Here is a 25,725-nt window from a genome sequence, read left to right as displayed (position 1 = left end):
GTCACAAACCTTTTGAGCACAGGATGGAGGCGGATGTGATGCTGGATTAGACAGGTCATTGTTTGGGTGGCTGTCCCTGTAGACTGACTAGACTGCATACGACACTCACTGCTACCAGTGAGTTTTAATCTGTAACTGCTGCACGCTGACTTGCTAGTTGTCGTGTTCAGCTGTTGGAAAAGCTGCCTAGAAAAATGAGTAAAACTTAAATGTGAGAAATTGCCACTTGTCTCCATTTTCTTTTCTTTTTTCGTCATGTTAGACTGACTATCTTTGGGTTTGGGACTTCAAGGCCTCACCTTGAACTCTGGGAACTCGCAACAGACATTTTGTACAATTTTTTAAAATTTCATAATAATTAACACATGAATCAATAATGAAAATAGTCATTACTTGTAGGCCTAATTGTGTGTTGTGTCGATGTGACCATATTGTGTTATCATTTCACTAAAGTTTGTTGTCTAAATGAAAAGGTTCCAAGGAGACTGTAGTTAAAAACAAGCAAATCGAATTGTCAGTTTTTCTTTTATACTCTACGTGTGAAGAGTTTTGTCTGAATTCATGCCAAACAGTGGATCACAGCTAATTGGATAGAAAGCCACGATTGGCCCAGCAAGGATTACCTCCTAGTACACTTCCTCCTCCAAAGGTGGACTCACCTCCTTTATGTTTCCTATCTGCCCCTGTAAAGCAGGGTCTCAGAGGGCTGAAGAGTGTCTGTTGTGATGTTTTTATCGGCTGTTGGTGTCCTCGTTGCCCTCCGTTGTGCCAACAGATGCCCCCTCCACTCGTCCTCCCGCTTGCCTCGGGGTAGTTTTTCTTGCCAGCGGCTCCTGGTCATGACGTCAGGGCGCAAAATAACCTCTCCACCCCGTCTGGGTCTTAATTATTGATAGTCGACATACTTTTTCTGCTTCTCTCTTGGCCTCGTGAGCTTCCACTACGCTGAGCTCTGTCACCACCAGACAAAGGTTTGGGTGCAGCTCAGTGAGGATTTATTTTTATATGGGAAGGCATTTTTGAGTTAAGGTCGCTGTTTGAGCTAAAGTTAGCTTAGAATAGTCACAGTCTACAACACAGTGAAGGACCATGCTGGTCGGTTGTGTTTATTTTATTGCATTAACCACAAGTAATGCATTATTTATATTATATCACAAGTTTTAAGACTGATTTGTTCCTTGTCCCTTTGAGGCAACCATGAGTTTCAATTTATTTCTGTGAAAATAGGAGATGGGTAATCCATCAGTAAAATGAGTGATTAAGCAACTATATTGCTTTGTCAAACAGACATTATATAGTACATGTACAGTACAGGTATTTGCAGATGTGAGCAGGAGCAGATTTAACAACTCCTCCATGTGACTGCATTCAGGGACACTCCAGCCTTTGATATTTGAGTCTCAGCTGCCAAACATTAAACTTTTTAACCAAGAAACTTCTTCAGATCACTAGTGACGAGGCAACGCCTGCACCGCCTGCATAGCACGGATTTATTTAAATACACAACATGTCCATCCCAGCTGAACCTTCGTCCGGTCAGGTGTGGTTAAGTCATCAACTCTGAGCAGGATAGTAACTAATTCAAATAATATACATTGGAAGCTCAATCAGCGATGAGTTTTACAAATACCCTCAAAAATACAAATACAAGAAGGAAACCAAAAAGATTGAAAGGTCCTTAATTCAATTTCATACATGAGCAGCTTTCAGTGAAATTTGTGTCGTTGACATCAAAGTATCTTAACTTTGGTATGACTTAGCTCCAGATCTGTATCAAGTACCTTGACCCAAAGACGACATTCCCGATAATGAAGAGATACGATGGAGCTTTATTGATCCCTGTGGGGAATTTGGGTTGAGATCAGAAGAAGCAGTTTAACTGGTCAAACCCTCAGCCTCTGTATTGTCTGAGATTTCCTCTTCCATTAACGTCACCACTGCTCCTTGAGAAAAGCTCTTTTCTTTGAGACTCAACCTGCTCACAAATAGATTTTGTCCCCAGGGTGAAAGGCACGCTGCTGGCCAATGTGTTTTTGTCTTAAGGGGTCACAGAGAAACCCCTTTGAGACATTTTGTCTGCCTGACTGTACAGGAAATGTTCAGTCACAATAACTTGTCAATACATTTTGAACACATTGAAAAGCCAGTGATTGTATGTGTTTATTTGAAAACCAGTGAAGTGAAACAAAACATTTTTAGAATCTGTCCATGTCTCTCGCTTTCTGTCTTTCTAGTTCAGTCACTTGTCCTGATTTAATCTGTATTTTTTCTGTTTTTTTGAATTTGTGATTCTCTGTCTTTGCCTTTCTTACAGCTGCCCCCCCCCCCACCTTCTTTTTGGGTGTTACTCCCTCCATCTTGTGTCCTGAAGTCCCCTCTCTATCGCTCTCTCGGTCTCTTTCTGTAAAGGTTTTTCTCCCTCCGGTCATCCTTTAAAAACAGCTCTCCTCTTTCAATGTGCGACGCATTTCAGTTCAAATCAGCTTCTCGATTTTCACCCTCATTTTTTGTGCCAGAATATTGGGTCATGTTCGTCAGTGCCTCACACCATAGAAAAATCTCCAAGATCTGACAGCTTTCAGCCACTCAATTTAGAAAATTTGTTTTACAGGTAAAATCCGTATTGACAGAGGATCCTGGAACCGTAAACAGATAGGGGCCATAATACCATGAGATCCCAAATGATACAGTGGCTTTGGGTCTGATCGTGCTGTGTGGAGCCCTTGCAAAGCCACTGTTAAACATGGACTTTCTTAAAGGAGAAAGTACTGCTGCTCCTTATATTCAAATTACCCATATAAGGAGCAGGTGACAACTGGATGTTTTATTAATCTGCGTCCTGCGTTTCAGTCGGTACTGGCACAAATTCATATAAATATATAATAAGCTAATACAAGCCGATATACAGTATCTGACCAATCGATTTTTTGTGTTCTGGCTCTAAAACCTAATGACAGATGGAGGAGTAGTTAGAGATGTCTTATCCTCTCTGCTTTTCTTTCCATAGTGGCGCTGAAGAACCAGCTGTCCAATGGCATGAAGAAGAGTAGCCATCACAATGATGACAGCAAGGCGACAGGATCTGCTGATGGCCGCATACCCGAGGGGGAGCTGCTGCTGCAGGTCGGTGTGAAATGGGCGGCTAAAGCAAGCTACAAATGCTACCTGTTGACATCCTTCTGTTTTATTGTCTCTTGTTTCATTCCTCATGGCAGGCGCTTAAGAGGCTGATTGTAAATATTGTTTTTACATTTGTGATAGCATTCAGGACAAGTTAACAGTTGAATGAATGTGTTTTAAAAATATGTGGATAAAGTGTGTCTTCGAGTGGTTGGATCACGTCCTTCTTTAGTGCTGCTCTCTAAAGCTGTCAGCAAGTTGCTATCCTCTAACCACCAATGAGCCCCTACCTCTGAGGCTCTGAGTGAGTTTGTGGCTTTTTTCCCTGCATCACGCTGAGAGTCAGCACACAACAACAATGACAACAGGACCTCGGCTCTTTTAGGTCAGTTTTAGCCTTGTGATGGAGGAGAGGCTGCTCTGCACAGCAGGACAGCAGGAGAAATGGCTTGTTTTCTTGGACTTGCAGCAGAAACATCTTTCCTTTTGGTGCTGGACTAGAGAGAGGGGCGAGTTTGAGTGGACCACACTGGTCATAATGATGACCCCAACTTCCATTTCACACTATTATTATTTCCAAAAGTCAAAATAATGACAGAATAGTGTTAATTTAACTATCAATTAATGGCCACGTATGTTCATGCACGTGTTTACTAAAGGGGGGACAGGGTGGAGCTATGAGCTGTGCATGGAGCCTGTTGCTCACTTATTTACCGTAGTACAGATGTTCACAATTACTTCTTGAATGCAGAGTCAGACAGAGAAGTAAACATACATTTCGTCTGACCTGAATCAGTTTACTGATAAATGTATTGATCCCAGACGAGAAAATGGGTCGCCACAGCAGTGAAGAATCAAAGATGTGTCGGTGTGGAGGGCAGCAGCTTCCTGCCTTCAGCTGCTCTGTTCCATTACAGACACTGGCCTATGAATTATACAGAGCCGGTGAACACATCTATTATTGAAGGAAGGGGGGTTTGGATGAAGGACGTGTGTGTGTGTGTGTGTGTGTGTGTGTGTGTGTGTGTGTGTGTCTTTGTTGGTGGAAATCAACTAAAAGCATTTCAAATATTCTTGGATATGTCACAGTATATCACTAAATCTTAAACAATCTCCTCATGCCCTCATATCATCCAATAGACCAGTGAATAGTTGCTTTGTGTGTGTGTGTGTGTGTGTGTGTGTGTGTGTGTGTGTGTGTGTGTGTGTGTGTGTGTGTGTGTGTGTGTGTGTGTGTGTGTGTGTGAGTGCGTGTGTGCGCTTGTGTGTGTGTGAGATAAAGAGAACGGAAGTCAAATTTATTTTTAAGCACTTGAAGACAAGGTCAGACGGAAACACGATGACCTTTGCTGCAGGTATAGGAAACATAACGAACTGCTGATTTGAGTCAAGATGTTTGTGGGGAAATCTTCGTCTTTTATGCTAAATAGTGAGACAGGAAAAGAAACACAGAGAGGTTTCCTGTGTTTGCTATCATTGGTTTGTCATCTTCCAGGGAACAAACTGCCAGAGACATCAAACACTACTGGTGTCTCTCTCCCACGCACACACTCACACACACTTAGTCTCAGGAGAGAGAGAGGTTGACCAAACGTGAGAGTGAGAGAGAGAGAAATGTGTCGTCTACAGACAGATGAATCTACAGTAAATATTTATAAACCGTGAATGTTTGCCACCGCACACTGTGTATAGTGTATGTGTATATGTGTGCAAGGTGTGTGTGTGTCTGTGTGTGTGTGTGTGTGTGTGTGTGTGTGTGTGTGTGTGTGTGTGTGTGTGTGCGCTGGAAGGTCCTGGGCGTGGTCACTTACTTTAGGCTTGCAGCTCTTTGGCATCTTCAAAGCCTAAATTTTTCGATCCAAAACTATCTGCTCATGGATGAATAATGGAATTTTTTTTCTTGTTGTTGTTTTTAATTCATCAAATCACTGTTGATTCAGAATGCAGATACTGATAGTGCTAGAAAAATACAAAAACCTATATTCTTTGTATCAATGTCATTCAGTGTAATTTTCTGGCCTAAACGTCTCCAAAGGTAATGATAGCTACCGCAGTTTTCCTTCTGGAAATATACCCATAAATGCAGGGCGCACATGTTGTTATGTTATGGTGAAGGATATGAATTTACGCTGTTATTGACAAGTAATGCCCGAAATGAAAGTTGACATCCTTCTGTTTCACTGTGTTTTGATGATGAAAGTTTAACTCATTCATATTTTTGGCGGTAGCCTCTTTGAATAGGAACTTTGTGTTGGCTGTATTTTTATCAACCCAAAAATAAACTTCACCGCTCAGACAAGTGGAGGAACCCACAACTTACTGCAGGATAAGTCAAGAGGGGTTTATGAATGAATCTGTGGGGGTGTGTGTGTTCATTTAGCACAGTGATGAGGCAGCTACCGTAAGTCAGAGCTGTGCAGCTATCTTGACATAGGGCATGGCCTTCATCACAGTCGTCCTCATCAGTGAGGTGTAGGCGGATGTTGGCAGGATGCCGTTCTGACTCTTTGCAGCGACGGGACTCAGTGTCATCGCCTCCTCACCAAGCCCAGAGGCCTGAGGAAGGCAAGGAGGGAACGGAGGAGCAATGATGGAGGTGTTAGTCATCCACTTGTGACCTCCCTCATTTTGAACGACGTACACTTGGCTCCAGCCTTTTCTTCTCTTCTCTCCACCTGGGGAAGAAACCTCATCCCTTTTTTTTTTTCATGTCTCTTATCCTCTCTGCTGTCTGATTGCTTCTCTTTCATTCATGTTTAAAGCCTGATAGTTTCTTCTGAACAAATCAGAGATGTGGGTGGCCAAACAGACTACCGTCAACACAATCGAAACAGGAACTTTCTAGCAAGCAGATTTCATGCTGAGATTATTCCATGTAACTACTGTATAAAAGAATGTGACATTTTGGTTTCAGGGGGTGAAACTATCTCTGTTGAATCCTAATTATACGTGACACGCTTCCTTATTTCCCAAACGTCCTTATAAACATGAAACAAAAAATATGTTTTCTCTCTGCAGGCCCTGAACGGCTTCGTCCTTGTGGTGACGGCTGAGGGAATCATCTTCTTCTGCTCCCACACCATCCAGGATTACCTTGGCTTCCATCAGGTAAAACCCCCCGTAAATTTCTTGGACGATTTTTAAACAGTAAGTCGCTTATCTCAGCCCACCGGCCTATTCTTATTCTTCTTGATTCCTCGGATCATGCATCCACCTTTTGTTTGGCTTGTTTCATCGAGGTAAGAACAATAATTACCCCCCCCTCCCCAAAAAACAGCCCTGAGACTCCTGAAAAGGTTTTGTTGATCCAACAAAGTGCAGCACATTTCGTTAGATGCGTTTCTTTCCACTACAGAACATGACCCTAAGACATCATGTGATCTTAACCTTAATGAACATCACAGAAGAAGGCCAGAGAGAAGTTTATAAAGCTAAAGTTTGCTAAACCTATGTCCAATAAATGAAGTACTTCTAATTTTTATTATGTGAAATGAAAATAAAGAAATATGTTTTGGTTGGGGCCATATATAGCTATTTATAGTCTCACTGTTGTAGTAGACTGAACATGTTTTCGATTATGAGGAATTAGTTTAGGCTGCAGAGCACAAAGAGGTTGATGGTAAACAGACCCAGACAGCAGCAAGTGAATGCATCGTCCTCAGTGGCCAGAGGATTGAAACAAACGCACATATGGAGAGAGAGGTTTAATCCAATTGGCTTCACAACAAAGCGCCATAGCCTCCAGTTTAATCTCATTTTGGAGAATGTGATTGTCAAACTATCCAAAGTCTGTCTTACTGTCTGTCTGACCCACACTCACATACATACACATACACAAAGACACAGCATCTACATACAGACTGTAAACTCACACACAATAACGCACTGCACATCCACATACTGTGCTCAAACTCAAACACCTTTCCTCCCCCTTTCACACACACACTTTTCATTGCCAGGTCAGGATGTGAACATCACCTCTCACCCCTTATTTCCCCGTCCACCTGAGGCACGTCACCTTTCATTTCCAAAACAAACCTAGATCTTTGGTGAAGCAGCTCTCCCTGCTAACGTGGAGTGTTTGGAAACAATTCCATGCACATGGAAACCTAGGGAACCCATAACAAAAAAAAAAAACCATTGGGTGTCAACAGCTATTGTAACACTCATGAAATAAGACACAACAGCGGTACATGAAGGTAAAGATGAAAACCCCGAATACGGAAAAAGAGGAGGGAGAAGAAGAATGACAGAAAGGAAATTTGTGGAGACACAGATTATGTTTTCGTAATTTTTCTCCGCCACTGAAAACAAGAAACATTCATTGTCAGACAAGCCAACAAATACAGTTAATAAAACTAAGTGCAAGAGTGATGAAAAACATCAGATAAAAAAATGTAGAATTTTAAGAAAGAAGTTGTCGGATCATGTGCTGAAGTTACAAGGTTTACGTAAATGAGAGAAAGGATGTGAGGTGGTTTGGAAGCTTTAACAGTAGTTTTAGACCAATAATTAGAGATGATTATTCATTTAGTGAAACAGGGTCTAACTGCTGAAGTAATGACAAAGTTTGTCCTGCACAGAGACAGATTGTACATAAACTTCAGGAAATGATGCACATATTTTTCTCAGTCACTTTCAAAAGGGGCTGAAGGCGTTGCCACAGGGGTTGTTTAATTGTCTCAGTGTCTTGTGCTAAGCTAAATGAAGTCCCTAATGGGATGTTTCTTAGATTATTTTAGCACAACTATTGCTGGAGTTAACAGTCAGGTGGCATTAAGCACAAATGCAGTTAATGAGAAAAACTCCCCCTTTCATTTTGCTGTTTGAAAAGCATTTCATGAAACACTTCAGCCTGTCAAAATTCCTTTTTGGTGGCCTGGCTTTGACCCCTCCCACAGTGGGAGGGTGGTTCCACTCTGGTCCTCAGCCAGGTCATGCTGAGACTGGACGACAGATATCAGGGTCACAGCGGTTCTTTGGCTCCATATCAGCTTTTTGAATAAAACGTTCAACGACACTTGATTTCTCTTGGCTCCACTTCAAGGCAAACTGAATCAAACGCACCCCTTAGAGTACTTGCTGACAGTAACTGCTTCAACAAAACATCCACCTTCCCTCGCGTAATCTCATATTCAGCCTTAAAAAGTTTTATTTTTTTTTACTATGCGCTACTAATTGGGTGGTATCATTTCATTAGTATTCAAAGCAGTTTCACTTAAAATGTGTCTTTTTTTTCTTTCTAGTATCATGAACTCTGTTTCTTGTGTGTTGTTCCCCTGCCAGACTGATGTGATGCATCAGAATGTTTTTGAGCTTATCCACACTGAAGACCAGCAGGAGTTCAGGAGGAACCTGCATTGGGCCCTCAACCCCCCTGCTGGCTTCGGGCCCCCCACAGATCCCTCAACAGGTCCGTTTCGTACAGACACACCCAGTTCAATTAAGCAGCATCTCCATGACATGATGTGCTGGTGCTGAAGAAAGGTCTGAATTATGCTAAACTAACACAAAATTGTCTAAAACTCACTGATGCTTTCTCTAACAAGTGTAAAACTTTGTACACGTGATGAGTAGAAACACCAACATCAATCTACTGCATCGTAAATGTGTTTCACTGAGGGTACCACAAATGTCAAGAATTATATTTAATTAATGTGTATAGTATGTATAAAATAGTAAGTATAATTAAGACATAAGCCAATTGTGTGTAAATGCTTTTAGAACCGTGGTACTACTTCTGGCAGCTAAATATATCAGCACCCAGTAAATTAGTGGAGGATCTTAGTGTCGTCGCCGTGATGGTTTTATTTATGTGAAAATTCCCTCTGGGGAAAAACGAAATATCAAATCCAATAGATTGATGGATAATGTACTGTTAATAGATCAAATGTTTCAACCTTAAAGCCTTGTGGAAGAGGGGACCTTTAGCTAAAGGCTCCCGAGGTATGGTCTAATGTTCCAGTGCGCAAACACACACACACACACACACACACACTCGTATGTACTTTCACTAACACAGTGTACAGACAGAAATGCAACACAGCAGTAGACACGTCAGCAACTAAAACAAACTCACGCAGTCACTTTCACCAGCATACACATGCTCTTACTGTACATACTGTACACACACATACAAATACACACACTTGTGATTTTTAATTACGTAAGGGTCAGCGGTTGACAAGACACATAAACTGTACACACATGTACACACTAACAACTGGTCAAGGTCAAGTTGTCTACTGATGTACAGTTTGCTTCGAACAGCTGAGGTTCTACACAATCTCCAATCCCATCATGTTTACAGTCCAGGCCGTAGGTATTTAGACAGTTGTACATTATTTTGCTCTTCAGGCTCTGAGCTTCAGCACATTCAATTTGAAATGGACACTACATTAAGGTGGCTTCACTGCAGCCTCCTCCAACTCTTGCTTGTTGTGGGGGCTCTGCCTTTAGTCTGGTCTTCACCAAGTGGAGTGCAGCTCAGTCGGATTTAGATCAGGTGATTGACTCGGCCAGTCGAGGATATTCCACCTCTCCATCCTGTAAAGCTCTTAAGTTCTATTGGCTGTATGTTTAGGATCCTGCTGAAAGATGAAATGTCGTCGAATGAGTTTTGAGTTTTGCGTTTGGCTGAATCTGAGCACGGAGTGCTCCTCTAAACCTCGGCGTTCATCCTGTAGCTTCCGGCAGCAGTGAAGTCATCAATAAATGTCAGTTTGCCAGTTCAGCTGGCAACCATACATGCCTGAGCCATAACAGAACCAACACCATGTTTGACATATGAGATGGTGGCTTTGGGTCACGAGCCGTTCCTTCTTTTCTCATCACTCTCCGTTTTCCAAAGTTTTGACACAGGTTGATTTCTTTTTCATCAGTCCATAGAACTTTGTTCCAGAACTCTTGCGTTTCTGTGAACTGCAGCCTGGCCCGTCTGTTTTCGAGGTTTACCAGGGGTTTGCATCTTGTGGTGAATCCTCTGAGGTTATGGTCATGAAGTCTGTTCAGTCATAAAGGGGTTTTCCTTCACCTTTGCGAATTATTCTCTGCTCACCCACAAATCTCGTGCTCCTCGACCTACCAGGTCGTTTGTCATTTTCTTTCCTGTTTTTTCAGAGTGTACCCAACTGCTGGTTTTGGCAAACCAACTACCTTTGCAATCTCTTGGATAGATTTTTGCTTTTTTTGAGCCTCATTATTATCCTCTTCACTTACAAGGTCACCTCTTCACTCCTTTTATTCACAGACAGCTCCACCTCAATCTAGAGGGCATCTCTCAACTGTCAGTCAACTCTGAGCCACGTTTGAACTCTTTGATGAATGAACTAACATTGAATCGACACAAAGGTGCCCAAAAAGCATTTAGTAGTCAGGTGTCCTTGCAATTTGAGCACTGTCTGTTAAAAGGGCTATATCTCCCACACAGTTCTTTCAGTGTCGATGAAAAAACCTGCTCAAATTAAAGCACAGACCTGGCACTTTAATGTAATATCCAGTGTTATATTTCAAACTAAATGTGCTGAAGCTCAGAACCTGAAGAACAATAAACATGTAACTGCCCAAATACTTACGGTCTGGATGGTACATAAATCATAGTAAAATAGTAATAAAATTACATTTTAATATCCTCAGATGGCGAGTCGGTGTCGACCTCTCCGTGTCTGGTGAGCTACAACCCCGACCAACTTCCACCTGAAAACTCCTCTTTTTTGGAGAGAGGCTTTATCTGCCGCTTCCGCTGTTTGTTGGACAACTCCTCCGGCTTCCTGGTAAGATTAAGATTAAAATTAATTTGTGTCCTGAAAAGCGTGGGCCGGTGTTTTTTGTGTATGATGTAATGTCTGGTGTGCTATTATTACATTTAACCAGTGTGGGGATTTAAGTTTTATTAAAGGTTTTTTAGTTTTATTTAGTTTTATAAAAAATGATGATCGATATTGATGACATACATGTTCCCACTCAAATAAAATTATAAAATGAATGAATGTTAATGGTTCGTAATGTTTCGAGGCATCTTGGTGCTGCCGGCAATATGGCGTGCCACCTCAGAGTCCCTCACGGATCAGAAGCCACCATTTACTCTTGTAATCCGCCTTAAGAGAGCCCCGGGGTCGTGGGGAAAAGGGTCTTAATCCTCTCACCACCCAGTGGAGACAAGAGCAGAGGGGGAACTTGCTTAGTCAGGGTTGGTAGCTCCAGACCAGCCACTGCTGCTCTTACTAAGACAATTAGCTGCAGATGGAGAAACACGCTGTGGTTCAGCGGAAGCACAATCCCTAAAACCTGCTGGGAAAAATGGGGCAGGGTCCCCCATGAGCAAGGCACTTCAGGGGTCAGACACACGATTCTTTAACTGCTGCTCCTGCTGATATTTACGAGAGGTCCAGGTCCGGATCTTCCAGGGATTCTTTGTCTTGCTCAAGGACACTCCAGCAGGGCTCATGGAGGGCCTCGAACCTGCATCTCTCAGTGCATTTGCGTGAGCAGTAAGCCAGGTTTGTACTTCTGTCTACCCGTCACTATGGCTTTGTTTTTTGTAATCCCTCCTGCTATTCAGGGCTAGATTCCTAACATCACGGCTGCAGGCTCTTAAACCCACCAAAGTCAATTAACCAGAGCTAACAGAGAACAGGGGGGGGTTCTTCACACGAGATGCCACAGGGCGAGAGGAGGACAGCAGACAGGAGAAAGTGTTTTCAGGGTTGTTTGGTTTTGTTTTTGTTTTTTGTTTTTTTGATGTTTTAAAACCTCCCTATTGGCTGCTGGTGGTTGTTGATCCAAAACTTGGAAGTTCACACAATTTGAACCTCAAGGTTTCTATGTGTGGGGTAATGTTTGTTTGATTTCAATGCCAGTTGCTGCTTTTTGGTTGGAATTGGTTGGTAGTAAGAAATCAAATGTGGCAAGTTCTGACTCTTATCTATAATACTAGCTTCATTCTTGACGTTTTTCTGCATCATTTGTTACTTTGTTAGAGAAAACGTCATGGCGTCTCCAAAATCGAAGAGCTTCGTCATTTTGGGAACATGACTGGTCACAGCAAGTTTCATGCCAGTCCAGACATCATTGGTCAAGGGAAGTTAGGCTTGATTGTGACAGTAGAGGAAAGTTCATGGAGTTATCAAAATCAAATTTTCTCCTCTTGAGACTGTCAACGTACATCCCACGTTAGTTAGTTACAAACCCAGATTTTGGTCACAGTCAAACTAACTTTACTGTCTTGTCAAAATCACTGTGGTTTGGAGAAATTCAAGTACAAGAGTTTGGATAGAAAAAAGTGATGTTTGCCAAAAGGGATACTTGTTTATACTTGTATCTATAATATCTATAATAATCATTTTATATTTTATATTTTAGTATTTTTTTCAAACTCATATCCAGTCAAATTACTGTCTAAAGATTTCTAAGCTCTAGTTATCTCAGCTCATTTCTTTTGATAATGTTTCCTCAACAAGCTTTACGTGAAGGAGATCTGACTATGTAACATTACAAATAAACAAACTAATAAACTAATGGATGGGCAGATGATAATCACATAACCTCTCTCCATCAAAGGAGGTAATTATTAGCAACCTGTCCAAAACGTCGTAGTGTACCTTACTTGCATTCACTGATGAAGCTGATAAACAACTCTCGCGGCAAATTAGATATTTAGTGGTGTAAAATACTGTGATTAGTTTGTGTTGATGTTTGCCAGATCATGACCATTGGGTCACACTTTCCTGTCAATCTCTAAAAAATAGTCCTGTCATTCTTTCTCCTAAACTAGCCTGTAAAAAACACAAAATCCCCACAAAAGATGCATCAAGTCCCGGACTCTTAAATACTGTATTTAAGTAGTGTACAGTAAGCCATGTGATCAGAGGAAGAATAGTTGGAGGGGATTTCAGAAAGAAAAACCATCAGACCCTGTGTGTTCAAGATAAATAAGAGTAATGGTGCTTGACAGGGAGAAAAGAAACAGCGCTCGCTCGTCTGCTGTGGAAGCTTGATGCAATAGTCTCATAGGGAAAAGAGGAAGTGTCTGAGGCAGGGAAAAGAGAAATAAAAGATTCACAGCCTTCTCTTTAAATCTCATGTCTTCACTGTGAAGATGCGGATATCTCAGAATCAATGTAGCCCTGATTTACTAACATGACATTCATCTGTCCTTTCAGGCGTTGAATATCCAGGGTCGGTTGAAGTTCCTTCACGGTCAGAGCCGTCAGCAGTGTGACAGCGAGGACAGTCCGCCGCCTCAGCTTGCTCTCTTTGCCATTGCCACACCCCTCCAGCCTCCCGCCATCCTGGAAATCAGAACAAAGAACATGATCTTCAGGACCAAACACAAGCTCGATTTCACACCGATGGCCTGTGACGCCAAGTACGTGCTATTACAACTTGAGTTTCCATAGGACACAGACGATGAGTTCCATTCCTAACTCAACTCCCAATCATTTAGCACAGGCCATGTGCGTTCAAGTTCTTAATTCATTTATGTGTCCACCGATCTTCCTGGATTTTCAGGGGTAAAATAGTTCTGGGCTACACCGAGGCAGAGCTGAGAGTTCGAGGTTCAGGTTACCAGTTCATCCATGCTGCCGACATGCTGTACTGTGCTGAAAATCACGTCCGAAGTAAGTCACGGCTGTTTGATGTCTACGTCACTGGTTTGCATCGCAGTTATTTTAAAGTTAGCGAAGCCGACTGAAACTGAAAGGTTGCTGGCTCAAATCACTAAAAGGAATGAAACTGAAATATGGGTCGGAGGCGAAATGATCCCTCAAAAAATCTGCCAAGAGGTTTTACTGGATGGTCCCTTGTTTGTAGTAAAAAGTAAAGTAAAAATAAAACAGAAGTCATGAATGTTTCAAATATAACGACATTTTGAACAAAAACCTGCTGTAGCTAAAATGGTGTGCAAAGTGTAATTTAATTTAATTAAAAATAAAAAATAAAAAATTAAGACGATGAGCAAATACATACTGCCTTACCCGTTGTAAAGCAATCAGTATTTTTGTTTATTTATATACTTTCACCTGTTTTCGCTGTGATAAATTTGTATAGTATATTGTTCTAGTTCGCTAGAAAGATAAAGGTAAGGCTGTAACTAGAAATCATTTCTCCTTATTAAAACATTACTGTAAGACATTAAGATCCAACTTGCACTTTTTTATTCACGCTGGCCAAACCAATGCCACAGCGTGATCAGAGTAAAAGGCTGACACATCTGACAACATCTGACCATCACTGTGAAGTCTATTTTAGGCAAACTGAGAACTTATAGACTGAAAACTTATAGAGTGAAATAATGAGATCCTCCTGACTTACTGGTGTTTTAATATCACAAACTATGACTTTTCCAGCAGTAAAACCCATCCAGGATCAGTATATAGTCAGATGTAAAGTGTATTGACCTTTGTCTCGTGTTTGGCTCAACGTTACGTTTGTAACACATGCAACAAACAAACAAACAAAACCTGTGTGTGTGTCTGTTGTTGATGTAGAAAATCTCCAAGCGAGAGTCAAGTGTCCTACTTAGCTCATGTACCGGATGACCCGGTTAGTCGTAACCATGGTGCCCTCAACGCCTGCATCACTGCTAACAGACAGGCTCTCACACACACACACACACACACACACACACACACACACACACACACACACACTCACACACATACTGTATATATGTAGTCATGCATACAGAAAATGGAAATATATGCATATGGATTTGGAAACATACAACACAGTAATACATATATGTTCAGCACGCTCTAATGCACACACAGATGGGAGGGGAGGTTTAGCACAGATATACACAAAGACTCCCACAAAATCCATATTATAATAACATGTCTACTGGGGTCAGTAGAGATGATTGGCCCAGTTGGAGAATAAAGACATTTACTCCTGTAATCCCTCAGATTATGAGGCCACAGATCCAAACACCAGAAAACTTAACGCTCACCCTTTGTCTGTTTAGGTTTTGCTAAAAGAGATGCAGTTGACCCTTAGAGACATTTTGGGTTATGAGATTCCTACGGACAGTAAGATAATGTGTTTTGGATTGATAACAGTAAACTGTTAACATTTTCATTGCAGCCTTTAAGTAAAATCCTCCTGCACCACCTTGTAACAAATAGCAGTAATGTTTAAAACACAGTCACTTGTAATAGATAGAAGCTGACAATATACAGTAATAGAAACTGACAGTAGTGATTGGTTGGTGCCAACTGCAGTATATTAGTCTAATTTACAGTCTGTCCACGAGGAAGCAGCGTTCCTTCCACTGGTTCTGTCCTGAGACTGTTTAGAAACTAGACAGCACAGAAACACAACCTGCACCAAAATTACACACACCGACAGACACGACACTGAGCATGGAGATGAGGGATTTGGGTATAAGGATGTGATGGTGTATGAATGTGTGTTGGGTTGCATAAATGTGTGCAAACAGGACTTGTAACATGCGCATGTACCCAAAGTGAACATCAGCATGTAGCCTCCATCACAGCAGCACGCTCGACTGAGCAAATGCAGTATAAGTGTGTGCACACGGCGGGGCGTCCAGAACGTAAACAGCAGTGACACGGAGCCTCCAATGTCTCGTCTGATGTGATTCCAGTGATAAAGACGGGCGAGAGCGGTCTCACCGTCTTCAGGCTGCTCACCAAGGACAACCGGTGGAAGTGGGTCCAGGCCAACGCCCGGCTCGTCTACAAGAACGGCAAGCCGGACTACATTATCGCCACCCAGAGGCCTTTGGTGTAAGTGCACAATGATTCTAGTTTGGTTTTTGAATTTCACTGTATCTATCTGTTAATTTTTTCTCTGTAACGTCGATTTCCACAGGGATGAGGAGGGAGGGGAACACCTGAGGAAGCGATCTATGCACCTTCCCTTTACCTTCGCCACCGGAGAGGCATTGCTCTACCAGACCAGTTACCCACTGCACGGCTTCCCTGATTCCTTGGGCAAAGCCAAAGGCAGCAAGTCCAAAAAGGGCAAACTGGACAAGAACTCTGCAGACGACCTAGACCCAAAGTCCCTGCTGGGAGCACTGATGAGCCAGGATGAGTCCGTGTACGTCTGCCAGCCGGACACAGAGCCTAAGATGTCCTACCACGGCAGCCTTTTTAGTGAGCAGCAAAGCGAGACTGATGGTCTTAGTGGCTTATTATGTGGCGACAGCTGGCATATTGTATCTAATGGGGAGACAGGGAGATTCAATGGTAAAACCTCTAGTTATGACCCATTGCTGGCCACTCTGGACTCCTTGTCTCTAGACAGTGATGAGACGTGCTCCAACAGTGAGCTCTTCAGTGCTCTGGAGAATCTGGGCCTGAACGCTGAGGACCTGGAGCTCCTGCTGCTTGACGAGAGGATGATCCAGGTGGAGCTGGATCCCAACCACATCCCAACCCTCAGCGACCTTCTCACCAACAATGAAATCCTTTCCTACATCCATGACTCCCTGGAGAGTGGCACTGAGGGAGAGGACCAAAGGGACAGAGGTGGATTTGGAACTTCGGGCCATCCACCAAACCCAGACTCAGTGTCTGAGTCCGGGTTCGGTGGTGTCTCCCAGCAGGCATGTTTGACACCTGCTGTCCCTCCGGCTCTTCCCAGCAGCAGGCAGCCCATCATCCAGCTGTCACAACAGATGCAGCAACACATCAGTGCAGGTGAACTGATGAAAGATCGGCTGGGGCAGATCCAGTCTGTCTCCCAGCCCGGGACTGTGGACACCAACATTTTACCTGGGATTCCTAACGGTCACTGGGTGGTCACAACAGAGAACCACCATCACCCCAACAACCACACCCATCACCACCCACATACTGTACTCAAAGCCTCACAGCTGAAGGGTGAACATAAAAACTTTAATTCACATCTGGAATCCAGTCAACAGTGGCAGCACCAGCAGGACCAGAACTCAGTTCACCTCCAGTCACATCAGCAGGTAAGCAGCCAGAGCGCTTTGTTGCCTGGTTTCCAGAATCCGCTTGGACTGACAACAAACGGATCTTTCATCCCAAACGGACACACAGCCTTTCCACCAAACATGGAGGTCAGCCGCACAGGTTTCAGTATCTCCAACACACCACATGCAGGTGGCACAGTACAGAATGGTGTGACCACACTGGACGTTTGTCATTACCAGAGGACCTACCAGCTGCAGGGTCACCAGCAGCAGCAGCAGCAGCAGCAGATGTTACAGCAGACTCAGGTTCCCCCGTCTTGTTTGCCCCAGTGCCCCACCCAGAGCTCTGCGCTTGATTTAGAGCAGTTACTGGCTCTGTCGCAGCCACAGCACAGCCTGCCGTCATTAGAGGCCTGCAGCATGTTCAACAGTGCAGAGGATACCACTCACAACAAGGTAAGGGATCAGGGAAATGGAGATTGAAATGGTCCTCTAAATTTTTTAGTAACTTTAATCCTGTTAAGACTGAAGTTTCATTTTTCATTCTTGAGCATGTTCAAATTTCAAGATTTGTGTAAGTTATCCAAGAACTAATGTGTGAAACTCTTTATGAATTTGACACTTGAAACTCAGTTCATCGGGTCTGTGTGGGTGTGGTTTTATCACATTTGATTGACAGTGCCTAGTAACACCAGTAAAGAGCCCTACAACACTCAGCAGACTGTGATTCAAATATAGGTAAATTTGATTGGTGCACAGTACATGACATCACCTTTTCCCCCTGAGCCAATTACAAACAGGAATACAGAGAAAAACACAAGTACAGGAGATCTGTCCTGTTATATAACCAAACGAAAAATTGTGTGTTCATGTTGGATCTCACAGCTCAGATTACAAAGCATTTAAATCCATTTACATCTATCACGTATGTAAATTCCACGGGTATAATTTTATGTTTTGTGTCAACCTAACTGCAGTTTAATTCAAAATCCCCGAGACCTAATTTCACTGCAACAAGTTTCATGAAACACAGAGGTTAGAGGGTAATATCTTGTTTTAAATGAAATTAACATATAATACTAGTCCCACAAAAACAGGGTTTATGCTGCATGTCTAAGAGTTGGTGAGTAACAGTCATCCTGAAAATGAATCCCGCTAAGATCTTCAGTCTTGTATCAGACCTGTTCTGTCCTCCTCTTTTCCTTTTTGCCGTCTCAAAACAACTAAAGCTGCCAGCTCTCTTCAAAACTGTTTGGTCTGGGAGCCAGACCCCTTGATTCTTGCCCCTTGGCGAAGCCTGAAGTCTGTGTTGCCCTCAAATATCAGCGAATATCAACAAACCGAGAGCTGCAGAATCTACAACCCCAACCCTTCAACCCTGCGCTGTTCTCTTTCACTGTCATGAAAATGGATTTTTTTCCGAGTCAGCACACAGAGGCCCTGGGCTGGCATGGAGCTCAGTGTAAACTGTGATGATGCGACCAGACATTCCATGTAAATAAGACAAGGGGGAGTTGGGTCAGAGCAACACAGTCTGAGAATAGTCGACTAGAATCTAGTTCAGAAGAGTCTGTATAAATACCGGGGTTGTACCAGTACCAGGAAAGGTTCTGTGGGGGTTTTCTTTTATTTGTGCTTAATGTTTTTGAAATGCTCAGTGTGAAAGTGAATTACATTGTGTAACTGTCTAATAATCAACTGATTATTCGATCAGTCGATTTCATATCAGATCCAGATAACATTATCAGGGTTGCCCAATGAAACTGTGTAATGTTTAAAGAACAACAAAAACAAAAAGAGCAGTGAGGGCTGGGCAATGTCTTCCTAAAAAAGCTAATCGATTAGAGTACGAAGAGATGCGTAGTTGGAGGTCCAGAACCCAACATAATAAAGCTGAAGTTATATAAAGAGGTCCGTTGTAGTTTAAATCTCACATTTGCTTTGTTGGGATTTGTTTCACTGGCTAGTTTACTATAGTAACCCCCTTGTCGATCATGCGATATTGCTACTGTATTTGTATTTCATGACCCAAACTTGACAGGGGTTGCACTGAAGTCATGGTGCAAAAAATATGTAAATTTGAAAGGGTATTTGTGTAAGGAAAATGGACAAATTATCACGCAAAACCCGCAGAAAATCAACCCTGTAACATATTTATAACAACTATTGACACTTGCATGAAGTCAAGATTATTATTTGTCCAGGAGTGATCAAAGATCACATAAACATCCTACTCTCTGCATGTCACTGTTATTGTTCCACAGCCGTCTGTTTTTCCAGGCATGAAGAGCATCGCTGGTGTTTATAGTGAAAGACAAACTCAGAGATACAAAGGAGATATAATGAAACAGGAGAGAACAAGCCAGAGAGAGGACAGGAAAGCAAAGAGGCAGTAGTGAGAAAGAGTACAATAATGAATAGAATAAGGTTGGGACGGGCCACGGTCGGCCCCAGAGATGGCCGACCCCGGCAGGCATCCATTCATCCCCGCCCCATTCAGCCTCCACTGTTATTCTTCAGGGTCAGTGACTGTCACTGAAAGAAAAATACTGGCGGGCTGGCCAGTCAAGCATGAGCGGTGCTGACCTACAATTTCACTGTCATCATTACCTAATGCTGTGAACGCAGGATGTGGAGGGAGACAGGCCATGCAGCCAGAGACTATTTTCAGCTCACATCGAAGCAGGGATCTACTTTCATTTTATTGCCCGTGTCGTTACATAAAAGAATGCACTGTCATCTGTATAAAGGTGCAGTGCAGCAGGAGGGGAATTTGTCTCTTGGAAGCTTCACCAAAAATTGATCAGACTATAGAAGAAAAAGGGATAACGCAGTGCTGAAAATATATTGTATGTACTGTTTGACGGGGACACATACAATTGCTCACTGATGCAATAAATTCACAAATATTAAGTTTGTTGTCGAAAGCAGCCCCTGTCCTTGGAAGGGTTTTGTAATAGTATAACAGAGAAGGAGGTACACTAGGTTATCTAAATTATCTGAATCCAGATAATTCTGTCTTTTTTTCTTTAAAAAACACATGAATCAATTCTCAAAATGTTACAGACTAATTTTTTATCGATCAAACTAATACTTACTTATACACATATTAAAGAAAAATGAGTAGTATGAGAGGTAAGAAGATTGACACCAAAAATGTTCTAACTGCTATTCCAGTCCATTAAAATCGGCACAAGACACAAGACTGACGCAGAAACCAGCAGAAATCAATCAAGCAAGAGAGCAGAGAGGTAAAGTCGTTTCAGGCAGCGATAGTTGAGAGGCTACTGTGTGTCTGAGCAAGAACAGAAGCACCTTGTATGGTTAATGCTATCCAGGGTACGGTAACGGTAATACACTGCTGCTATGGACTGGTCAGCTGTTGTGGGCAGAGAGGTTTCCATATTCGACACCACGTGGGAAAATAACAGCAAAAGGCTCAGGCACGGGAATGTAGAAAAGTGTCGGTTTCAACTGTAGAAGGACTATTCACATAAAATGACCTCTTAAGATATGTGGTTCAATCCAATATAATATGCAACATATTGCTTTATGTATGTTTAAATGTGGTTTAATTGAGGATCATTCTGCTCGTGTACTCGCTCCAAGTCACTCTGGATGACAGCATCAGCGAAATGCCTTAAACACTAGAAATCCAGGTTTTTGTTAAGCGGTTAATTTGTGCAACACCTGAACTTCTTCACTGCTAAACTAGCTGACAAACAAGCTAATCTGTTTAGACTCACTGAAGGGGATTATAGTCACTGTGATGTAAGTCATCACAACAGCTACATACTGTCGCATACTCCTCCCTCCCTTCCTCCTCTCTTTCTATCTGGTTCTCTGGTTCTCCTCCCATCATTCCTCCTCTTCCTCCTTCTGTCATGGTGTCTCGGGACTTCAGGTCTGCCCACTAAACATCTACTACTAAGTGCTTATTGCCTGACCCGACCTGCTTCATGTGATTAAGGTCAACAGTGGCTCCATAACTACATTTACCAGCAAATACAAAGAGTCATCTCTGTGATTGCACCTGTGAAAACCTTATTTGGGGCAAAATACCCCACAGATCCTATAGTTATAACCTGTGGTGAATAAAACAGCTTATTCTCAACAAATGAAACATTTTCAGTCTTTATCTTCTGTGCTTGTACATTATGTAAAACATTCTCTGTTTTTTTTTTTCAGCCTAAAAAATATTTCATTAGTTCTTTAAGGCAACACTCTGTTTTTTAAGCAATCATCAAATCAAAAGGAGTCCCTTCACAAGCTGAAATTGTGATACGAATAAACTAAAAAGATAAGATAAAATCACACAAGTCTTATCCTTGAAATGTGACCACACTGTTTTGTTTTTCAGCTGGAGAACGGCTGCCTCCTTAGTGCGGCCAACGCAGCATACATCAGGACGTGTCTGATGCCTAATGGAAATGGCGTGGCGACAGACGACATCCCTGTCTCGTGCCCCGAAGGACTCCCTGCTCTACAGGACCCCCAGAAATCTGGATTTTTTCCTCTGAAAGGATGATGGCCGCGTATCAGAGGAGGCTAGACGAGAAGGTACAGAAGGAAAAATAAGAAGAGTAAAAACTAAACTGTTACCTTTTTAATGAAATGATTAGAGGGTAGATAAAGATTAGAGAAAAAATTTAGCTCATGTCCAGAAAAGACTTTGTATCAGGTTCTCTTGCATAGCGTTTTTTTTCTTCATGTCTCTTCCCATAGCGAGACATCACACTCATGCTACTCAGAGAACCGGGGTCATGCAGGAAACCTAAAGATATGTATGATGAGGAAGAACAAATTGAGAGGAGGAAAGTAATTTTTTATGTCACACTGTGTGTTATAATTTTACTAGTCGTGCGCTCACTGACAGTTTTGTTCTCATGTTTGGATAAGATGTGTGTTCTTTTTTTTTTATTTTATGAGCCAGAACTCATCACCTTCTGATCTGTATATACACTGTTAAAGTCCTGAAGAGAAATTAAGAAGAAGAGAAGACACTAACTCTCAAGAAGGGTGGTTACTTTATTAAATTGTGGTCACACTTTATCTGGATAGTCCCATGTTCAACTCCAACCCTGACTCAAGATAAATCCCAGCCCAGACAATCGATATCTGCAGTTTACAACTATTTTAGTGCCATATAATAGGATAGAAAGCTGAGTTTCAGCACCGGGCTATTAAAATAAAGTGGGACTTCACATTACTGCTGACCATTTTCCTAAAGCGTACTCTCCAACCAATTAAGTGAGTTAAAAACCAGTGGCTGTCTGGCAGGTGTGCAATTTTCTAACTTGAAAAATTATAGTATGCTTTGAAAAATGTCTGCAGTGATATTGAAATAAATTATCTGCAGTTAACAAGCTGAAACGCGCAAATCCACCGAACAGGAGATTTTAGATTTACAGTATTTCAGATGCGAAGATTTGGAGCCGTGTGTGGGGAAAACACACTCACAGACATGAACTTCCTACCAGGATAAATGTTGAGGGAGTGTCTGAACATGCTGCTTTAATTGGTGTACTAACTACGCAACACGTCTGCTGGTAATCTGTTTTTCCTAATACAGGAATGGGAATGCCTTGTCATTTCATCATCCTCAGTATGTAAAAGGGAGAGGGAACGTTTCTTAGAGGACATTTATACCAACAGCCATGAGATTTGGACTGAACACACCGAGAAATTATTGAAACATCAGTGTTCGTTTGTCACCTAGAGGTAGATGAATTTTAGGGTTAGTCGATGTTGTTCGTCCTGGTGCTTTACATGTCAACAAAACAGCATTTCATTCTTATCGTTTATGTTGTTGAGATGAGATTTAAACAAATTGTAAAAGGTTCAAATCAGAAGGGAGGAGCAGTTGAAAGGTTCTTATTTATTGCCACTGCTTCTGTGGCAGTGGCATCACAACATTTATCCTAATGCTGCATTTTAGCCTAGTTGAGGTTTACAATGATGTTGTGCACTTACGTGTATCTTACAGACATAATCAGAAAGGATCTGATTTGTCTGTCGGTGGCACTGAACTAAAAAAAAATAGCATTTTTGTTTCCTGACCGGAGACAGTGTGAAACTCTCCCATTAATGCCTTGTCTCGCCGGCCACAGCCAGTCAGACGCCCGCTTGCTTTATCTTGCAGTCATGTCGTGTGGGAAACACTGAGTGCACTTACATGCACACAGTAATCCATTAAGGACCTAGCTGTAAATAATAGATTACAGCTGAAGGCGGAAGAGGAAGTGCCCGTTAGTATTTCTCAAGTTTTGTTTTCCTGTGGTCACAAAATTATCGTTTTTCCATGACTGAGAAAATATCTACACTCAAACGTAGGGAACAGAAGGTTAATTTCAAATAGAACATCAGACAAACCTTTTTTTTATTTATTATCTGGCCATTATGTCCATGTTTGGAAAACTAACGCAAAGTGAAAGTGTGTTACATCTGTTAAAGCCAGAAATTCCTGAAAGTAGGATTAACACTTACTGTACTGACCCAAACTCTAAAGTTGTTATCGTTAATGATTATGTTTATCATTTAAACATCAGCAGTATTAGTTGGAGACTCCAACCAAACCATGCCAGGCCTAACAGAGCTAACAGACACAAGCGAAAAAGCTCTGAGGTAAAGTTGTTCTTGCTGTCCGACCAGCGGTTTTTGCCCATTAGGAGTCTCTCTCTGCAGTAACGACTTCCTTTTACTCTTGATGTTGATGGGAACGTAACAAACCTAGTGAAAACACTACTGTAGATTGGACATTTCAACTTTTATTAAAGCCGTTACTTCAGTCGTAGTATCAACACAGACACTGTGACTGACAATACACGCTGCTCCTGGATACCGTTTCACTTTAATGCAGCTGTCCCACAGACAGTTCTGAGTGTTACACAGCCAAACAAACTACTCACCACGCTCTTCCTCTCAGCCTGTGGAGGCTGAACAACATAACAAAAGCTGTAACAAAAAGAATCATCACCCGGACTCACATGAAAACATATGTTGCGTTCATGTCATATCAGATTAACTGTAAATCACAGCTGCAGCTTCTTACTGGCGATTATTACTGAGGAAGTGGTAATTGACATGAAGTCCAAGCAACTTTACTTTGTGAACATGTACAGACAAACTTGTCACCAGTTAACTGTTGCTCAACGTGTGAACTTTTCACAGGTGACTTTAATATCGTCATGCTTGGGAAAACTGCCACAGAATAAAAACCTTTTGCATCTGCATTAAATGCTTGTATCTCGTAAGAGCACAGTATTAAATATAGTGCGTGGCCAAAAATCAATTGATCAATCAATCAAAACAAAAAGTTATCTATATTTGCTGTATTGTTTTTATATAAATGAGCTCACTTCTGATATGACATGAAGGCAGTATTACTCACATTTAAAAGACTTAGAGAAGCAAAGAAAGAAAGAGCTTCACTTACAGAAGCTGGAGTGTGGACGATGGACTGGACAGCATTTAGCATCAACTCAAAAACCAAATGAGAAACATGTGAACACACATGCGTCTGCAGTTGCTCCACTGTTGAATGTCTTGGATAAACTGTAAAGGCGTTTAAAACATGAAGCTTTTATTTCATTACAAAAAGGTGCTTAAAAGTGATTTGTCGATATTAGTAGCGTTAGGTGAGGACAAACGTCTCGACGACGAAATGCATTTACAGATTTGCCTCTTGCCTGTTTTCCTTTTTTTGTTTTAGCAATTTTTTTGAAAACTGACTTTTCTTATAAAACAGATTATTTAAAACCAGTTGTGAGATCATATGCTGTATGAAAGAAAAAAATTTATAAATAGACAATCATTTTCCAAGGCACTTAAAAAAAAAGAATGGTTGCGTGTATATAACTGTGTTTTCTATTGACGTTGTTGCAGCACTACTTTAAAATCACTGCTCTTACAAACTTTCTCCAGCACTGAAAGCAGTCTTGTTTGAAAAAAAAAGAAAAAAGCATTTTATGAGTCCGTGTTGTACGAATATTGTTCCCAAAAGTCGTGTGTTTAATCTTTATGTCATGTTTGAAGACAGTTTGTCACTTCAGCTCAAAATAAAACGGTGCCATAACGGTAAGCCCAGACTTACCGCTGTTCAGTATATGAAAAATACAGTATATTCCAAAACACTTGAGCAATAGTTTACGTTGAAAAAGTTTGAAATCTTTTCCTGAAGTTTATCTCTTAGTATCTTTACAATCCACTTTGTCCACAGATTATCTTTAAAAAGGAATGAATGGCTTTATATTTATGCTGCCAGCCATTTAGTCAGGTTGCAATCTAACTCAACTTTGAAATCAAACTCTCCATAAGCTGTTTAATCGTGGTTCATGTTTTTAAAGGCACACAGACTTTATTTCGCTACTTTTATCACTGAAAGTTGTAGTTGTATGTAAACAGACTTTTTAAAAATGCAGTTTGTCTTTGAGCCGTGTGTTGAAATGTGCTCTTGGATCCCGGAAATAAAGGATTTTGTGCAATCACCCTGAATCGTCTCCTCTTTTCTCTTTGACTGTTTGTTTACGTCTGTACTGACGCCTTCTGTCTTTTCAGACCCCGTCACCCTCACCTGCCCACCAGCCATCAGTGTAGTTCCCCACTCCATCCATCATCTGACCTGCTCACCAATGTTCCCCCAGCTGTTCTCCATTCCCCTTCAGGCAGTGTACAGAGTAGCCAGCCAGCCAGACCTGCTT

The 25,725-nt window shown here is 41.8% G+C and overlaps 1 protein-coding gene across 2 annotated transcripts in view; it reads left to right on the top strand.

Moving 5' to 3' along the window:
- Window positions 1-25,473, top strand: part of LOC120798200 (aryl hydrocarbon receptor-like) — a 30,765-nt gene extending 5,292 nt beyond the window's left edge. The window contains exons 3-12 of one of the 2 annotated variants that reach the window (XM_040142308.1): window positions 3,008-3,123; window positions 6,139-6,228; window positions 8,407-8,533; window positions 10,756-10,892; window positions 13,281-13,486; window positions 13,630-13,739; window positions 15,728-15,869; window positions 15,955-17,065; window positions 17,267-17,482; window positions 21,387-25,473. In XM_040142308.1, the coding sequence (XP_039998242.1) occupies window positions 3,008-3,123; window positions 6,139-6,228; window positions 8,407-8,533; window positions 10,756-10,892; window positions 13,281-13,486; window positions 13,630-13,739; window positions 15,728-15,869; window positions 15,955-17,065; window positions 17,267-17,482; window positions 21,387-21,554 (2,423 nt within the window). In that variant the 3' untranslated portion in view covers window positions 21,555-25,473. Of the gene's footprint in view, window positions 1-3,007; window positions 3,124-6,138; window positions 6,229-8,406; window positions 8,534-10,755; window positions 10,893-13,280; window positions 13,487-13,629; window positions 13,740-15,727; window positions 15,870-15,954; window positions 17,483-21,386 lie in introns of both variants that reach the window. The other variant, XM_040142309.1, reaches the window with a different exon arrangement.
- The last annotated feature ends 252 nt before the right edge of the window (window positions 25,474-25,725 follow it).

This window comes from Xiphias gladius, chromosome 13 (genome assembly GCF_016859285.1).
Source record: "Xiphias gladius isolate SHS-SW01 ecotype Sanya breed wild chromosome 13, ASM1685928v1, whole genome shotgun sequence".
NCBI lineage: Eukaryota > Metazoa > Chordata > Actinopteri > Istiophoriformes > Xiphiidae > Xiphias > Xiphias gladius.
This window is presented reverse-complemented; position numbering and strand designations above follow the sequence as displayed.